Source organism: Cotesia glomerata, linkage group LG1, assembly GCF_020080835.1.
Source record: "Cotesia glomerata isolate CgM1 linkage group LG1, MPM_Cglom_v2.3, whole genome shotgun sequence".
Classification (NCBI taxonomy): domain Eukaryota; kingdom Metazoa; phylum Arthropoda; class Insecta; order Hymenoptera; family Braconidae; genus Cotesia; species Cotesia glomerata.
In genome coordinates this window covers 14,999,448-15,018,870 of record NC_058158.1, presented here as the reverse complement: position 1 = coordinate 15,018,870, position 19,423 = coordinate 14,999,448, and the positions used below count along the sequence as shown (strand labels likewise).

Genomic DNA, 19,423 nt, shown 5'->3' with positions numbered 1-19,423 from the left:
ATCTGAATTACCAATCTTAATAACGTTATTGAAGTTGGCGCTTAGACAAAAGAATAATAACATATTTATTCATGTAATTTATAAACAAATTCAGAGCTGTCAAAACAATTATTTCATAGACAAAAAAAGATATCAAATTTTAATTAATTATCTAAAAATACATAAGTTATAATTTTAAATAATTCCATTTAATTCAATTGTGTTATTGGTGAGTTTTGTTGATATTGCTCTAATTTTTTATAATTTAAATTTACTCCTGTTGTGTTGGTGAGTTATTATGACACTTTTAATTTCCATTAATTTGTTAATGCTTTTTTTAAATTCATATTAATATTTTATTAACGATATTTTCTTTATTTTGATTAAAATTTTTATATTTTTTAAATTCAGGATAAGATTCAATTATATTGAAAATTTTTATTTATAATATTTAAAAAATTTTTATTATGAACGTAGAATATATTTTAATAGGTGGGCATTATATCCCTTTCCGAATTGTCGAGATTATAGGTGACGGAGCGTGTTTATTCTCTACTCTGTCCCTACTGATATACGGCAACGTATCGAAGGCTGACGAAATTCGAAAAGAAATTGTTAAACATGTATCAAAAAATTGGACAAGATTTCAATGCGTCACACAAATGCCATCTGGCGCCCCTTATGATACTCAAGGTATTTACTGTACAGAAATGTCTAAGCATAACACGTATGGGTCCATTTGCGAAATTATGGCAGCTGCAGAATTATTTCCTTATCAATTTCAAGTGTATCAAGGTGGCTGCCTCATGGCTTCCGTTGGAGAAGCGACACAGGGTATAAAAAGACTACGATTTACGGGAAATTTTAATAACGGTCATTTCGATGCTTTGATTGATTTTGTCGAGTCAATGCATGGTGGTAATGTTCATGTAAGTAGTGATAATAATGTGCAAAAAATTAAAGAAAATGTTTCATTCTTAGTGTCTCAGACTAACGAAAATGTGTCAGTGGCAGTTTCACAGCCTCAATCAGTTTCTAACATTAATTTATCAAATTTGAATTTAAATAGTGATGATAATGTGCAACAAAATGATAAAAATGTATCATTTTCAGTGTCTCAGCCTCAAGAAAATGTGTCAGTGGAAGTTTTACAGCCTCAATCAATATCTAAAATTAATTTATCAGGTTCAAGTGAATCTATTAGTGATAATGTAATACCTCTTCAACCAAATAGAGGAAAAAAAAGGAGGAAACGATTTACAAATGCAATTAGGAATAAACAATTGAGACAAGCTGCTTCAAAATATACTAAATTTCATCCTGAAGTAAATAGAGTAGCTGCTGCGAAATATACTAAAAGTCATCCTGAAGTAAATAGAGAAGCTGTAAAAAGGTGCGTTTCTCAAAACCAACATGTTAATCAGGCAGCTGTAGTTAAATACAACCAAAAAAGGTTACAAATTAAACTAGCACCTTGGCAATCTAAGACTTTGTCTGGCTTTCACTATAAAACGAACATCGATTATGGAAATGATAAAATTGTAAACATCGGAAAACGATTACCGTGTATTTATTGTCGTGCTTTAAAATGGATGGATGAACCTCCAGGGATGTGCTGCAGTGGTGGTCAAGTCCAGCTTCCTACAATTGAGCCCTACCCTGAACCTTTGTACAGTCTCCTTATCCATCAAGACCCGCTTTCAGAACATTTCCTTTCCACGATTCGAAAGTATAACGGATGTTTTCAGATGACGTCATTTGGAGCAAAAGAAGTGAAGGAGGGAAATTTTATGCCAACATTTAAAATTCAGGGGCAAGTGTACCACAGAATAGGTAGCCTTATGGCTGAACCTCATCAGCATCCTTCTTTTCTTCAGTTGTACTTTCTTGGGGATGATAAACGTGAGAGTGAAATCCGTTGTGGAATTACTCCTGGTGTTAAACCCGAATTAGTTAGCCAACTACAGAAGTCGCTTCATAAAAATAATAAATATATTTTGGATTTCAAGGCCGCTATCGATTCAGTTCCTAAAGACCAAAAAGAGTTCAAGGTTGTAATTAATGCCGATAGAAAACCGCAAGGTCAGCACAAGGGTCGTTTCAATGTTCCTCAAATTAATGAAGTAGCAGTTGTTATTGTCGGTCAGGCTTTCGAAAAAAGAGATATAATTCTTTACAGTATAGACAATAAATTAATACGGATTAGTGAAACGCATCGTGCATACGATGCTCTCCAGTACCCTTTGATGTTTTTCCGTGGAGAGGATGGTTATTACATAAACATACCTAAACGTGACGCAAAGACTAGGTCCCCTCTCAAGAAGACTGTCTCTGCTTCTGAGTTCTACAGTTATAGGTTAATGGAGCGTGTTAGTGAAATATGTCATTTAGTACTCTTTCGTAATCTCTTTAATCAGTTTTTAGTTGACATGTATGCTAAGATTGAAACTGAAAGACTCAATTGGATTCGTAATAATCAAACAAAACTTAGGAGTGAGGAATATATCCACCTAAAAGACGCTATGGTAAAAAGAGATGGACAGTTTTTAGAACTTGGTAGAATGGTTGTATTGCCGTCTTCGTTCACTGGTGGACCCCGCTACATGCATGAACGAACTCAAGACGCTATGACGTACGTACGGCATTTCGGACGTCCAGATTTATTCATTACATTCACTTGCAATCCTAAATGGTCAGAAATTGAAGATCTTTTGAGACAAGGACAAAAATCTTATGATCGACACGATATCATTGCGAGGGTATTTTGTTTGAAAGTTAAGCACATGATGAATCTTCTGACAAAAGGTTGTATCTTTGGCAATGTAAGGTGTAACATGTATACTGTGGAATGGCAGAAGCGTGGACTTCCACATGTTCATATTCTTCTTTGGTTGGAAGAAAAAATAAGACCTGACTCTATTGACGAAGTTATAAGAGCTGAATTACCTGACCCCGATCAGGATCAAACACTTCATGAAATTATTAAATCAACAATGATTCATGGCCCGTGTGGAGTTTTCAACTTCAGTTCACCTTGCATGCTGGCTGGTGTTTGCACTAAACGATACCCAAGGCCTTTCTTAAAAGAAACTCAAACAGGTGAAGATGGATATCCTAAGTATCGAAGGCGATCTCCGGAAGACGGTGGAATAGCAATAAAAATTAATGGAAATGATATTGATAATCGATGGGTGGTACCATTTAATCCTGTTTTGTCACGTACTTTCAAAGCTCATGTCAATGTTGAGTATTGCAATTCAGTTAAATCTATCAGATACATCTGCAAGTACGTAAATAAGGGTTCTGATCAGGCAGCGTTTACCGTTGAAAATTTAGATGAGGTTTCTAGGTATGAAGCAGGACGATACATAAGCAGTTCTGAAGCAGTCTGGCGTATTTTCGGTTTTCACATTCATGAGAGATATCCTCCTGTTGTTCATCTTGCTGTTCATCTAGAAAATGGTCAAAGAGTTTATTTCACAGAAGAGAACATTGTTTATAAAATCGCGAATCCAAAGAAAACAACGCTTATAGGTTTTTTCGATCTCTGTAAAGTAGATGGTTTTGCGCGAACTCTTTTGTATAGTGAAGTTCCAGGTTATTACGTTTGGAGAAACAATGAATTTATTAGGAGGAAAAAAGGAAAAGTCGTGACAGGTTTTCCAGAAATTAAAAAAGATCATGTGTTGGGTAGAGTGTATACTGTCCATCCCGGTAATGCTGAATGCTACTATTTACGCCTTCTCCTACATGAGATTCGTGGTCCTACTTCATTCAATGATTTAAAAACTGTAGAAGGGGTAGAGCATCCGACTTTTCAAGCAACTTGCAGAGCACTTGGATTATTGGAAGACGATATTAACTGGGATCGTACTTTAGAGGAAGCTTCTATTTTTTATTCTCCTTATAAAATTAGAGAGTTATTCGCGATTATGTTGGTTTTTTGTCAAGTGGGAGATCCGATAAAATTATGGACAAAGTACCGGGAAAGTTTGGCAGAAGATATCAAACCGGTATATAGAATAAGTGCACTTATATACGTGACTGAATAAAGTAGTCAGTACTTGTCTCGGATAGCTTAACTGGTAGAGCCCTTGGCGCGTAACCGAGAGATCTGGGTTCGATTCCCAGTCTGGGCTGTCTGATTATTTTTTAAATCAACCAATTACGGAAAAATTCCCACTGAGTAGGTCCCCCCTTTCCCCTATCCATTCTTTCCCAACTCCCTTAAAATTTGCTTTGATATGGCACTTATTCTATACAACATATCAAAAGACAAATGGAAAGAGAGAGTAGAGATGTTGAACTGATCGTTGATATCGTTTACAACCAGTATCTTATCCTTCTTGAAGATATTGTTACATCAATGTCAGGTAAGTCATTGTTAGAATTTGGACTTCCAGAACCATTAAGAGAGCAAAGCAACGTTATTAACAACCGTCAGTACATGAATGAATTGGCTTATGATGTTTCTCAGTTGATCGAAGTAGTTTCTGTAGGGGTTTCGAAATTAAATGACGATCAGAAACAAGTTTATGATGAAGTCTTGAACAGTATTGATTCTAATTCAGGGAAGTTGTTTTTTCTTGATGCTCCTGGTGGAACTGGGAAAACTTTCTTGATCAATCTTCTGCTTGCTAAAATTAGGAGTAGAAAAAATATTGCTGTTGCTGTTGCTTCGTCAGGGATTGCAGCTACGTTAATTGATGGAGGCAAGACGGCGCACTCAGCTTTTAAACTACCTCTCAACTTGAATCATTCCGATAATCCCATTTGTAATATCTCAAAGCAAAGTGACATGGCGCATGTACTCAGAGAAACAAAAATTATAGTGTGGGATGAGTGTACTATGGCCCACAAGAAAGGTGTTGAGGCTCTTAATCAGACACTTCAAGACATTAGAGAGAATAATCGACTTATGGGTGGGTTGACTATTCTTTTAGCTGGTGACTTCAGACAAACTTTACCTGTTGTACCACGAGGGACACGTGCAGATGAAATTAAAGCCTGCCTAAAATCTTCAATTTTATGGCCTAATATAAAAGTCCTATCGTTGAAAGTTAATATGAGGGTATGTCTTCAAAATGACTTGAGAGCGAAAATTTTCAGAATTATTGATTGACATAGGTAACGGAAATCTCCCAGAAGAAGAAGGAAAAATAACCATTCCAAGTAACCTTTGTGAAACTGTGGGAGAGTTGATTACTTTGATTAATAGAATATACCCGAATATTCAACGTGGTGCATTAGATAGTTTATCATGGTTAAAAGAAAGAGCTATTCTGACTCCAACAAATGAATCAGCTGATAGGATTAATACCTTACTGCTAGAACAACAAACAACTGAACATATGAAGTATGAGTCTGTGGATACAGTCATAGAAGTAGAGGAAACTGTTCATTATCCTGTTGAGTTTCTGCATACACTTAACCCGCCAGGCATACCACCTCATATTCTTCATCTAAAGATTGGTACACCGATAATGTTGTTGCGTAACTTGAATCCTCCCAAATTGTGTAATGGCACCAGACTACAGGTAAAAACTCTGCGGAAAAATTTAATTGAAGCGACCATTTTTACAGGAAAGTATGAGGGTGAAAATGTATTCATTCCAAGAATACCTTTGATTCCATCAGATTATCATTTTGAATTTAAGCGTTTGCAGTTTCCAGTTAGAGTTTGCTTCCCGATGACTATTAATAAAGCTCAAAGGCAGAGTTTAAAATTAGCTGGTGTAGATTTGCAAAGTGAATGTTTTTCCCATGGTCAATTTTATGTAACATGTTCAAGAGTAAGTTCCTATGAAGATCTCATCATTCTTCAACCAGAGAAGCAAACGAAAAATGTTGTAAATAAAGAAGTTTTAAACATGTAAGTACATTATTTTAGATTTTATATATTTTTAACAATTATTATAAGTAATCATATGATAATAGTATGTACTTAGATGTAATGATTGAAAGAAATAAATTAACGTGATAAAAAATAAAAATTTCGTTGATATTTATAAAAATTGCCATACATAAAAAATAAAGAACATCAAAGTGAAATTTACTAAAAAATATAACTCAATGGGTTTAAAAAATTAAAAAAAGATTTTTTTTTTTAAATAAAAAGTTTTCAGAATATATCTTTATTTTCATGTTGGTAATTTTTACATGGTTTAGGCCTACTGGGGACCCGCCATGTAAAATAATGGGAACGCATCTCACTACACAGTACCTCATGGGTGATGCGGAAATCTGTGTAATGACAGATTTACTGACTAACTGACCCATTGATTGATTGATTGTTAATAATAAAATACTTTTCTTATATATTTAATACTCGCTAACATCGGTCATCACAAACAATCACTTTTCTCTAATTCAAAATTTATATTCATTATCTTTTTGAAATTAATCATTTTGTTTATATTTTTCGTCTAGGTTACACTATAAAATTTTATTGTATGCCCAGCGAAACGGGCGGGTATGAGCTAGTATATATATATATATATATATATAAGAGATTTCCACCTATATATTGACTCATCACGATATCGCTGGAACCATAAGGCGTAGAGACTTGAAATTTGGTAGGAATATTCCTTTCGCCGAATAGAGGTCAGCTAAGATTGGATTTTACGAACTTCCACCTACAAGGGAGGTTGCGGGGGTGTTGACAATGGAAAAATCCCATTTTTAAACTATAGCTCCTATCGACTCAAGATTTGGTAGGAATCTCCTATATGTGATGTAGAAATGATCTAAGAGCGGATTTTATGACAATCTACTCCTAATATGGATTGCGGGGGTGGGCGTTAACAATGAAAATTCAAAATTTTCGAGCTATAGCTATAGCTCCTACAAACTCCTAATTTTGTATGAATTTTTTATAAGTGATGTAAAAATAATTTATGGATGAATTTTACAATATCCTACCCCACAGGGGGTTGCGGGAGAGGGTGTTAACAATGAAAATTTTAAATTTCCGAGCTGTAGCTCCTATAGGCTCCAAATTTGGTAAGAATCTGCTCTATTTGGTGTATAAATAATTCAAGAGTGGATTTAATGATAGCCTACTCCCAATACGGATTGTGGGGGTGGGTGTTAACAATTAAAATTTCAAATTTCCGAGCTGTAGATCCAAAAGGCTCTAAATTTGATAAGTATCTGCTATATGTGAGGTAGAAATGATCTAAGAGCGGATTTTATGACAATCTACTCCCAATATGGATTGGGAGAGTGGGCGTCAACAATGAAAATTTAAAATTTCCGAGCTGTAGCTCCTACAGACACCTAATTTTGTATGAATTTTCTGTAAGTGATGTAAAAATAATTAATGAACGAATTTTACAATATCCTACCCCACAGGAGGTTGCGGGGGTGAGTCTTAATAATGGAAATTTTAAATTTCCGAGCTGTAGCTCCTATAACCTCCAAATTTGATAAGAATCTGCTATATGCGATAAGTTGAAACTAAGGAAACAAAAGTATTTACTAGCGTTATAGATTGAAACATAGTTAACTATAAAGAAGACTTTCTATAGATGCACTGATAAAAAAATTGACTTGACTCAAGAGCCAAACTCTTGAACCAAGAATTCCATATTGAAGAAAATGATTTTCTTGAGTCAAGAGAATAAATTCTTGAGACAAGAAAATTTTCTTAGACCAAGAATAATTTCTTAGCTTAAGAATTTCTTCTCTTGACTCAAGAAAATCATTTTCTTCAATATGGTATTCTTGGTTCAAGAGTTTGGATCTTGAGTCAAGTCAATTTTTTTATCAGTGTATAGTCACTCATCACGATATCTCTGGAACTATAAGACCTAGAGACTTGAAATTTGGTAGGAATATTATTTTCACTGAGTAGAGGTCAGCTAAGAACGGATTTTACGAAATTCCACCTACAAGGGGGGTTGCGGGGGCGTTAAAAATAAAAAATTTCCGTTTTTAAACTATAGCTCCTATCAACTCCAAATTTGGTAGGAATCTTCTGTATGAGATGTAAAAATAATCTATAAACAAATATTACGATACCTCACCCCAGAGGTATATTTTCAATTTTCACGCTATAGCTCCTGCAGACTCCAATTGGGTAGGAATTTCCTCTAAGAGATGTAGAAATAATATACGAACGAATTTTAAGATACCTCATAGGAGTTTGCGGGGGTAGGTGTTAACAATTAAAATTTTTAATTTCCAAGCTATAGCTCCTATAAACTCCAAATTTAGTAGAAGTCTTCTATATGTGATATAGAAATGATCTAAGAATGAATTTTACAACGAATCAACTCCAATAATGATCGTGGGGGTGGGTGTTAACAATAAAAAATCTTAATTTCCAATACATAGCTTTTAAAAACTCTAAATTTGGTAGGAATCTTTTATTTCTCATCTAGAGATCACCTCAAAATGGATTTCAATAAAGTCTACTTCCGATAGGAATTGCGGAAGTGGGTTTTAAAATCTAAAATTTTCATTTTCAAACTGTGACTTCTACAGACTCCAAATTCGGTGAGAATCTTCGTGTATGATGTCCAGTTCAGCAAAGAATGAATTTTATTGAATTCCAACCCCAAAAAGGATTGCGGAGGCGTTAATAATAAAAATTTCTCGTTTGTAAAATATAGCTCTTATAGACTCCGAATTTGGTAAGAATCTTCTATATATGATGTAGAAATAATCTAGGAACGGATTTTACGATGAATCACTCCCAATAAGGATTGCGGTCGTGGGTGTTGACAAAAAAATCTTAATTTCCAAAATATAGCTTCTAAAAGCTGTAAATTTGGTAGGAATCATTTATTTGTCATGTAGAGATCATCTCAAAACGGATTTCAATAAATTCTACTTCCGACAGGTATTGCGGGGGTGGGTGTTAGAATTTCAAATTTCCATTTCCAAACTGTAACTTCTACAAACTCGAAATTAGGTAGGAATCTTTCATTTGTCATGAGGAGATCATCTCAAAACGGATTCCAAAAAATTCTGCTTCCAATAGGGATTGCAGGGGTGGGTGTTAAAATCTAAAATTTTAATTTCCAAACTGTAACTTCTGCAGACTCTAAATTTGGTAGGAATCTTTTTGTACGATGTCAAATTCAGCTGAGAATGGATTTTCTCGAATTCTAAATCCAAAAGGGATTGCGGGGGCATTAACAATGAAAATCTCTCATTTCCAATCAATAGTTTCTATGGACTCGAAGGTTTGTTGGAATCTTTTGTTTATAATGTCGAAATCATCTCGAATAAGATCTTACGAAATTCCTCCCCCACATAGGAGTGCGGGAGTGATAATTGTCAAAAAATTCATATTCTTCAAATACAGTTCCTACAAATATAAAATTTGATAGAATCTCAAGAGAAACAGGCAAATACCGGGATGGCCTCCAAGGTCAACCGATTTAAATATTTTTCTTTCTTAATACTGATATTTTCTTACAACAATTGTCTCTTTGGCAGCGGCAAAAAAGTAATTGTAACGTTTCCAAAATTTAACATTATATGTAGCTATTCAGTCAACGGACTAAAAATTTTATATACATTTTATTTTTGCTGATCACATAACCGATGAATTGTTCTTATTATGGGATCGCGAAAATGTAACAGATGAAAAGCCTTGCATTTTCTAAACACATGAGATATAGAAAAGAAATTTGGCTATTCATTTTAAGAAAATTCGGAAAAAACAAGTACAAATAATTTTCTATGTATAATTGATGTTACGGAGAAAATTTTAATTAACGGCGAAATTCGTCGCAATTAGAGCTAGGCAGATTTCAACTTCACTTATGAGACCTACAATTACTTTAACTAAAACTATCAATGCTCATTTCAAATTTTTAACTTCCCGCTAAGAAAATCTCAGATTTTCAAAAATCGGGAAGTTATTGGTTTTACCCCGTTTTACAAAAATCGAGTTTTCATCAGATCTCGACGTTTGAAGGTCACAGGAAGCTTCCTTGACTATCCCCGCGAGGGTGTCACTATGTCTGTATGTATGTATGTATGTATGTATGTATGTATGTATGTGTGTGTGTGTGTGTGTGTGTGTGTGTGTGTGTGTGTGTGTGTGTGTGTGTGTGTGTGTGTGTGTGTGTGTGTGTGTGTGTGTATATATAAGTATGTAAACCTCTCATAACTTTTGAATGGCTTGACCGATTCGATAGGGCTTATCCAAACTTAGATTTTGGATTTAATTTGGACCGATTCGAACCGATAGATTTCGAGAAATCTAAAAAAAACTGTAAAAAAAAATTTTTTCAAAAGTGGTTTTTTTTTAATAACTTTCAAACGGCTCTATCGATCAACTACAAAAACTAATCAGCTCTTAACCTTGAAAAACCACGTCGATCGCCGCTAATCCGGTCAAAATCGGTTGATTCATTCGAGAGATATCGTGCAGGAAAGAAAACTCAAAAAAGTGTTTTTTCGGAATTACTCCGAAATTTCTAGTTTGATCAATTTAAACTTAAAGATTTTCCAAAAGGCTTAAAAAACTGCGTTGAATGCCGTCAACCGCGTAAAAATCGGTTCATTTATTCAAAAGTTATTGCGGTTTGAAAACTCAAAAAATAGTGTTTTATCAAACTTTTATTAGACGTCTAAGCTCGAAGAGCTCAAAAGCATAGAAATGTTATTTTTTCGAGCTCGGAGAGTTCAAAGCAACACATGAACTATATTTTTGAGCTCGAAGAGCGCTCAAAAACGGCATAAGTGCAGTTTTAAGCATCCAGGTATGGAATTAGCGGGAAGTTGCAGGGTTGGCCTTCAGGGTCAACCGTTTTCCTTATTTTTTTTTCTTCGTGTCAATTAATATTCATTTTTGGAAGAAAGCCACGGGAATGTTATAGTGATTATACATTGAAAGTTACAATGAATTTCAGCTAGAATAATCACATGGATAAAAGATACAGGCCAATTTGATGGAATTTGGAATCTGTGCAAGTCAAAATAATACTCCAATTCAATTTCAAGTCTAGATCTAAAAATACAATTCTATAAAGCGTCCAGCGGGGCGGGCGGGTAACAGCTAGTATATATATATATATATATATATGTATATCTATATATATATATATATATTAGGGTGCTTTTTTTTTCAACTATTTTTTTTTTTTCAGTCTCATCGTGAAATTTTGTTGCAAGTACCAAAAAAAAAATACCCTGAATGTTTAGGTCCTTAATATTAATATTAAGACCTCGACCCAAGCGTTTAAAGATTTCCCCTTAAAAAAACACAGAAATTTTGATTTTTTATGTTTAAATTTCTATAGCTCAGTGGTATTTCACAGAAATGCTTCGACCGTGGACGGGTTTTTTTCAAAATTACATGCTCTACAAAAGTGTCCATTGCGACCAAGCCGTAGCTCGAACCGGCGAGGTAGTACAGGCCTCTAAACTTGATTTTTCCATGAATTCCGCGTTTTTGCGCATTTATCTCGTGAATGACAACAGCTACGGAAAAATGTAAATGTCAAACTTGTAGAAAATTTAATTTCCTACAATAAAGATCCTAAGTAAGAAGTCGCTAAAATCAGTATTTTTGGAGATATTTAATGATATTTTTTAAAGATGTTTTTTATAATTTGACGCAATTTTCGATAAACATTTGAAATTACTAAAAATTCATCATTAAATATCTATGAAAATTTTGATTGTAGCAACTTTGTGCTTAGGAGCTTTTTTGTAGGAAATTGAATGTTCTACAAGTTTGTTATCTACATTTTTTCTGTAGCTCTCGTCAATCACGAGATAAATGCGAAAAAACGCGAATTTCATGAAAAAATCAAGTTTAGAGGCCTGTACTACCTCGCCAATTCGAGTAACGGCTTGGCCGCAATGGACACTTTTGTAGAACATTCAATTCTGAAAAAAACCCGTCCACGTTCGAAGCAATGCTGTAAAATGCCACTGAGCTATAGAAATTTAAACATAAAAAAATCAAAATTCCTGTGTTTTCTTAAGGGGAAATCTTTAAACGCCTGGGTCGAGGTCTTAATATTAATATTGAGGGCCTAAACTTTCAGGGTGTTTTTTTTTGGGTACTTGCAACAAAATTTTACGATGGGACTGAAAAAAAAAATTGTTGAAAAAAAAAAGCACCCTAATATATATATAATATATATATAATATATATAATATATATATATATATATATTGTAACGTACTGTTAAAAAAAAGAGAAAAAAAAAAAGGAAAATAATTGTTTTGGAAAAATACTTAATAGAAAAAAAATAGCAGTGCGCATGCGCCACGGAGCGGATACCGGTGAGCGAGCACACACATCGGGGGGAAGAGAGACCGCCTTGGGTGTAAACAGAATGAGCACGTTTTTTTTGTTGCTGTTTTTTTTATTAAAAAAAAAAAGTGAAGACTATAATTTGTAATAAATTGATTAGGAATAATTAAATTAAGTGTGGTCCAAGGACTCCAGTTTTTTTGTTGTTAGCACCAAGCTCTATCTGAAGGGTGATAATAATTATTTTGATATATTCTGAAAATCGACATTGTATCAAGTAAGCGTTGAATTAATATTTGGTATTGGATTAGAATTGCGTAGCTTCGGCTTTCAATTCCAGACTTACTAGTTAAATTTTATATTGAACTATCGCTAATTAGGCTAGTTAATTAAAGGTTGCTAAATAAATTGATTATTTGTTTAAATAAAAGTACTAGGAAAATTACTATTTGTAAAGCTGACGGCGTCCTGCGTGACGTCATAGCCTTGAAATTCTTCTTTGATTATTCATAAATTGTTTCTTTTAATAAATTTAGAAAATTGGAAAATAATATTGAGACATTAATTGACACAACCTATAATCTGCATAATCTCCTGAATTCCCTTTGAGAGTAAATTGTCTTTAGCCGGTAATTGAAATTTTTTTTAGCTTGGTTGATTATCTATTTTGTTAATTTTTAATAAAATTAACTGGCGCCTTCTGGGTAACAGTTACTGTTATTTGATATTGTATAATTCTTTTGCTACATTCGAAGGCGCGCCAAGTTGGTAAGTTTGTACGTAATAATAATTTCAATTGGATTTTCACATCAAATAGAATCAATTTATTTAAACATTATTTAATATTACGTTACAATATAGATATATATATATATATATATATATATATATATATATATATATGGGTATTCCATGCCAAATCGACCACTTTTGAACTCGACCCCTTTAAATTTTGCTGAAACATTTCCATTCTTTTCTACCCTTTGAAAAACACTTTTGAGAATTTTTTCAAATTTTTTTGGCCAACCCAAAAAAAGTTATGAATTTTTCAAAAAAACGGCTTTTTTATTTTCAAATAGCCATAACTTTTTTAGGCATCGACTTTTGGGTACCTTTTTTTTTTTTTAAAATTTTTGTTTTTAAATGAACTTTTTGAAAAAATATATCAGAAAATTAAATATCATCAATTCTTCAAAATAATCGGCTTTTTTTGACCAAAACCGTTATTTTTTGGAAGTTCGACAGTTTTTTTTTTTTTTTTTTTTTTCTCAAAAAAAACTTCAATTAATATGACAACTTTTCCCGTCCATCTCGGAGTGGCTCGGATTTTTTTTTAATTTTTTTTATTCAATTGAAAAAAAATTGTCAAATTTTGAAAAATGGAAACAAATTTTTTTTTTCTAAGTTATTTCTATAATAAAATAAATGTAATTTAAATGTTTTGTGGTATAATATCCTTAATTTATAAGCTTATAAAACGATAGTAAATACTAAGCTTATTAATTAATATTGTTAATTTTTAATGATTTTACAAAAACAATATAATAATTTAATCATTAATGTTCTCTCTGGCGTTACAATATTTTACAAATTCTATGTTCATTAGAGTTTGAGAATTTTTTTACATACAAACAACCATTTTTGTCGGGGATTACACAATGTAGTTGTTGAGTTACTACAATTGGTTTCGTTTTCGTAAATCTGTCATTCAAGTCGTTCAATGCTGTATTATAGTCTTCTTCTGGAGAAAACTTGACTATGATATTTGGCAAGTTATCCGGATCAGAAGTCCATTCGTAAAGTCCTATAGGTGTTGTTATTTGTTTATCTACCGCAAGCTGGAGACTTGCTCTTGCTGCAAGTCGTTTGAGGATACCACCAATTCCATCACACGGACCTTTGCCATGGGCAGTTGCAAAAAAATGCCATTCAGCAGGAATATCAAAATCATCTTCATGGTAGTACAAATTAACAAAATTTTTAAAGTTTTTAAACTGTTGAGGAGCCCCATCAGAAAAGTAATAAATCTTGTTACAGCGTTCAGGAAGACTTTTCACATAATCAGTTATTATTTTGATGAAAACATGAACAGCAACAGCATCGTGATTATTACAGTCTGAAGTAATCACTAAACTTCTGTGTTCAAGTTTGTCATTTACTTTATAATAAATAACTACCGGAAAAACTGTCGCCTGATCATTATTCCAGTGAAAACCAGATGCTGCATTTTGTACTACGAACGCATAATTCTCTGCAAAATCACAAATAATGACATATTCATTTGGTTTTAGTGTTTCCTTTAATGTTTTTAAAAACTTAGCTTGTTCTTTTGCAATGAATGAGTGAGGTAGAAGAACTTTCAATTCACTACAAAGATTTTCAATAAATTCTTCTGTAGGCTGTATAAAAGTTTCTAAACTGCTCCTTGGTTTTGATACCCAACGCTTGTACGTGACATTCTCGATTTTCTGATTCTCAAAACATGTCAGTAAAATGTTACTCAACTCATCTACCCCTGGACACTTGTTACATCCACCCAAATAACATTTTTCTGTTGGAGTCTCACATATTATCATGTCCAAGCAATCATTATAGTGTTTCAACGACTTTTCTGTATTCCTCGTTAAAGAATGAACATTTGTACCTGAAATAAAAGTGATTGAGTAAACTGAAAATCTAGGCACGTATGATTATTAATAAATTGGATAATTACCAAGCATCATCAACTTTAAGTTTTGATGGATAGTACATACACAGATAGTATGCGTTCCACTTGCTCCTGCTAACACACAATGTTTCGGCCGTAACGAAGCAAATTTCGAAAATCCAACTTTCTCTGCAGGGTTTATTTCACGGAAACATTGGTAAAGTTCTTTAAATTAGACAGAACAAGCCGTTTTTGGACGTGTACCCGATTACCATCATCATTTCGAACTGAAACAAAGTCTTTCATGCCGGGCATCAAAGCACTATACTCATCATCGTTGTAAAAATTCGCAATTTTCAATAATATTTGATCAGTAATTGTCGTCCCTATAAAAAAAATGTTAAGTGAATCAATCTTCAGATGTATTAGAGCCATTGATTTTACGCTATACCTACCTAATTTTGTTTCAGGTGTTGAAAGTATACCTTTTTCTTCAACCAACTTTTTTGCTACTCTTGATAAATGTCTTGATGTATTCATAGTTTTACAAATACGTCTTTCACCCCATTTTTCAGGTAACAAGGTTAAGATTTGTATCTTTAAAGACTTTTCTGTTTCTTTATCATTGAATTTATCGTGCAGCTTTTCAATTAATGAACGAAAATTTTCACCATCGTCATCAATTGATCCTTCGTCAGCAGTTGAGAGCAAAATTTTTTTCAAGCTGTCAGACGTCTGATTTATTTTATTACTCAAAAATTGATAATCATTCAATTTTTTTGAAGGAATTGGCGATTGATTTAATAGTCGCAATGCATCGTTTGTACTGGGTAATTGAGTTGCAGCACTAACTTGGGATGCCGAGCTTGATTGTGAATCTTTGGGTTCACTATTAAACGACAAAGAACCTTAAAAAAAACAATGAATCGTATAGCTGCTAAAAATGCATTCAAGTAATGTATAAATAATTTAAAAAAAACTTACGGAATGATGAGGACAACGGGAGATCTGTGGCAGTTGTCTTACTATCACTGTCAGCACCATCACTGTTCTCATTGTTATCACTAGAATCATCTTCATGATCACTTGCATCAACGGTAGTATCATTACTAGTATTTGTTTGTTCCTTTACCAATTTTAAAGCTTTGTTTCGACACGAACTGCATAATAAATAATTATCACTTAATCCCAACGTGACTTTCATGATGTCAGTCGCTGGACGTAAACTTTTTTTTTTAAAATGTGATTCTAAATCAAATGGATTACAACAACGATCGAAAAATATTTTTGATGCCATTATGTCTCGATGAAATTATTCCAATCACTGTAGATGAGTAGAAGTAAGATAATTATCTTTTCAAACAAGGTCAAATCAACTATAACAATAATTCTCTTATTTAAAAAATGGAATGACAAAAATCTCTCACCACATCACACAAAAGGTTAACAGGTTATGTTTGGATATGAGCGTGACAGCCTTACTTATGAATCGAAACAGACTAGCGTATAGTTTTTTAGTATACTGACTATAGATAAGTCTATAATTGTCATACCCTAGATTATCGATATTACTCATATGTTCAAATTTGAATCTTAGTATTTACTATCGTTTTATAAGCTTATAAATTAAGGATATTATACCACAAAACATTTAAATTACATTTATTTTATTATAGAAATAACTTAGAAAAAAAAAATTTTTTTCCATTTTTCAAAATTTGACAATTTTTTTTCAATTGAATAAAAAAAATTAAAAAAAAATCCGAGCCACTCCGAGATGGACGGGAAAAGTTGTCATATTAATTGAAGTTTTTTTTGAGAAAAAAAAAAAAAAAAACTGTCGAACTTCCAAAAAATAACGGTTTTGGTCAAAAAAAGCCGATTATTTTGAAGAATTGATGATATTTAATTTTCTGATATATTTTTTCAAAAGTTCATTTAAAAAAATTTTAAAAAAAAAAACGTACCCAAAAGTCGATGCCTAAAAAAGTTATGGCTATTTGAAAATAAAAGCCGTTTTTGAAAAATTCATAACTTTTTGGGTTGGCCAAAAATTTGAAAAATTCTCAAAAGTGTTTTTCAAAGGGTAGAAAAGAATGGAAATGTTTCAGCAAAATTTAAAGGGGTCGAGTTCAAAAGTGGTCGATTTGGCATGGAATACCCCATATATATATATATATATATATATATATATATATATATATATATATATATATATATATATATATATATATATATATATAAAGATATAAAGATGTAAATTGATAAAAGGATTCATTAACTATTAGAAATTTAATTTGTTTGAAGACAATTATTTAATTTATTAAATTTTAATAAATATTTTTAGGATTCAAAAAATATTTATTTGGGAGGAAAATACATTTACTATAATATATTAAATACACATTAAGAATTCCTGGCCATATGAGAATTACTCAGTCGAGCTTAATAGGTAACTGAATTATAATTACGGATAGGTCTCGGATAGCTTAACTGGTAGAGCATTTGGCGCGTAACCAAAAAATTCAGGTTCGAGTCCTGGTCTGGGCTATCTGAATTATTTTTTCAGTCACTGAAAAAAGTTACACTGAGTAAAAAATTACATCTTTCTCTAATCATAATTGTCAAAACAAATTTTAATTGTTATTTTTACCTAAATTTCCTCTGAAGGTATTGAAACTTCATACCGATAGAATATTATGGTGAAAAAAATAATAATAAAAAATTAGTCATTATCCAACAATTTGGATCAGGTAGTTTGGCTTATAATATTAACCATCCTTGATTTAATGAATTTAAAATACCGATCTTCATATATTAAATATACATTTACTATAATAATATATAGATAATAAGTATTTATTTATAGTTAACAAATATTTATTAAAAGTTAATAAATATTTTGTTGAGTGAATTTGTTCCACTTGCAATGTCATATGATATAAAGATTGCTTATAAACAAAAATCATCTTTAAAATTATTTGCATTAATTATATTACATTATAATAATGTTTATTGTAATTTACCGAATTCTATTACAGCTCATAATTATCTTTTATATTTGACAATATTAAAAACGTTAATTTATTTATTGATTTGAATTATTATCATGTATTCCAGCTATCAAGTTATAAAAAATGTCAAGAGAAAATTGCTATTTTTGCTTTTTGATTTTAAATAAATATTTGTTAACTGTTAACAAACATTTATTAACATTTAATGAATCGTATTTAATAAATAAATTATTAACTGTTAATAAATATTTATTAAATCCTCTGATGTCAAAAATCATTTATTAACAGTTAATAAAGTTTATTAAATATAAACAAATCTTTCTATCAGTGCAGCTATACGGAAATCATATATAATTATAAATGAATCATATTCGCTGGGTGCGTGACCCCACCGCCACCTGACGATACAACTTACGGTGGCTTTTTTAAGAAAATTTACATGTATTAGATGCCAAATAGTTATTTAAACAATTAAATAAACTTGAAAAAAATTTGTTTTCTATGTAAAATGTGACATATTACACAGAATGTAGATTAAATTAAAAATTTTTTCTTGGGTCAGTTGAAAATAGTAAGGAAAATAAACACAATAACTAAAACAAATCTCAAGTGAATTAGGTTAATCAGTGTTAAAATCTGTCAAGGTGTTTATTGTTAAATTAATATTAAATGAAAAATCAGTATTAATATTAAATATATAACAATCTGAAATTATATAAAAAATAACGAATAGCTCTATTTAACATAACTATATATTTACGAATGTATCTTAAATTTTTATATTCTTTATTTAATTTTGCAATCTATTACCCATAATATTATTTTTCAACCACAAACTTTAATAAAGGGTAAAAATTTAATCCTGGCTGAACATATGAGAGATGTTGAGCAGCAGCTATCCATTTTTTTCGCTGATTTAATTTCCAATTGGCAACCGGAAACTTATAAAATTTACAATCACTATTTCTACTAGTATTTTTACAATTAACTACACAACAATTTTGATGACCCATTTTATTTTATTTATTTAAATAAACTAACACACGTGTTATTTTCATAGCTTTTAAGTAATAAAGAGCCACCCTTAGTTCTGTATTGTCCCGCAGCGGGCGCTGACATCAGTTTTGTGTCCCCCACTATGCCTTACGCACCCAGCGAATACAATTGTACATAATTTTTTATATCAGAGTCTGCTACTCCAATGGTTTATAATCTTTTAATTTATAGTATTTTTTGTGGATGAAATAATAGGAACTGTATTAATTAAGTTAACTTATAAAAATTGATTATGTATACGATTTGCATTACTTGTAGTTATTTCAAACTCTTCTCTACAAGTAAGTCTCGTAGGTTAACAGGTAGCGCGTCAGTCTAAATTCAGAGTCTTTGAGCGCAAATGCATCAGAGCCTGCTTAGGCGCATACAGATCTACTGACTCCAAATACAGGAAGTTCGTCAGCAACACAACTCTATATAATATGGCTGATATGGCTGATATCCCTAGGATCGACAGCCACATCATTCGATTAACTAGGGATTATTTTAGCAAAATAC

The 19,423-nt window shown here is 32.0% G+C and overlaps 2 protein-coding genes across 2 annotated transcripts; one reads left to right on the top strand and one right to left on the bottom strand.

Annotated features, from left to right (window-relative positions):
• Positions 1-689: 689 nt before the first annotated feature.
• On the top strand, positions 690-5,855 carry LOC123275223. The gene is made up of 3 exons (XM_044743195.1): positions 690-3,981; positions 4,245-4,967; positions 5,107-5,855. The coding sequence occupies exons 1-3, from the start codon at positions 690-692 to the stop codon at positions 5,853-5,855; spliced, it is 4,764 nt and encodes a 1,587-aa protein (XP_044599130.1).
• A 7,802-nt stretch (positions 5,856-13,657) lies between these two features.
• LOC123272200 lies at positions 13,658-15,672 on the bottom strand. Its single transcript, XM_044738903.1, has 4 exons — positions 15,311-15,672; positions 14,922-15,241; positions 14,386-14,852; positions 13,658-14,202 (listed from the first exon to the last, which is right to left on the bottom strand). Exons 2-4 carry the CDS (start codon positions 14,929-14,931, stop codon positions 13,783-13,785), a joined length of 897 nt encoding a protein of 298 aa, XP_044594838.1. The 5' UTR covers positions 14,932-15,241; positions 15,311-15,672; the 3' UTR covers positions 13,658-13,782.
• Between the last annotated feature and the right edge of the window lie 3,751 nt (positions 15,673-19,423).

Bases quoted from the DNA above. Each gene is read 5' to 3' on its own strand.
- LOC123272200 (XM_044738903.1), bottom strand. The intron at 14,203-14,385 runs GTAGTTATTTAT...GCTCCTCAACAG, and splicing joins ATCAGGCGACAGTTTTTCCG to TTTAAAAACTTTAAAAATTT.
- LOC123275223 (XM_044743195.1), top strand. From the start codon at position 690: ATGTCTAAGCATAACACGTATGGGTCCATTTGCGAAATTATGGCAGCT. The intron at 3,982-4,244 runs ATATCAAACCGG...ATTCTATACAAC, and splicing joins CCGGGAAAGTTTGGCAGAAG to ATATCAAAAGACAAATGGAA. The intron at 4,968-5,106 runs GTGCAGATGAAA...TGATTGACATAG, and splicing joins TGTTGTACCACGAGGGACAC to GTAACGGAAATCTCCCAGAA.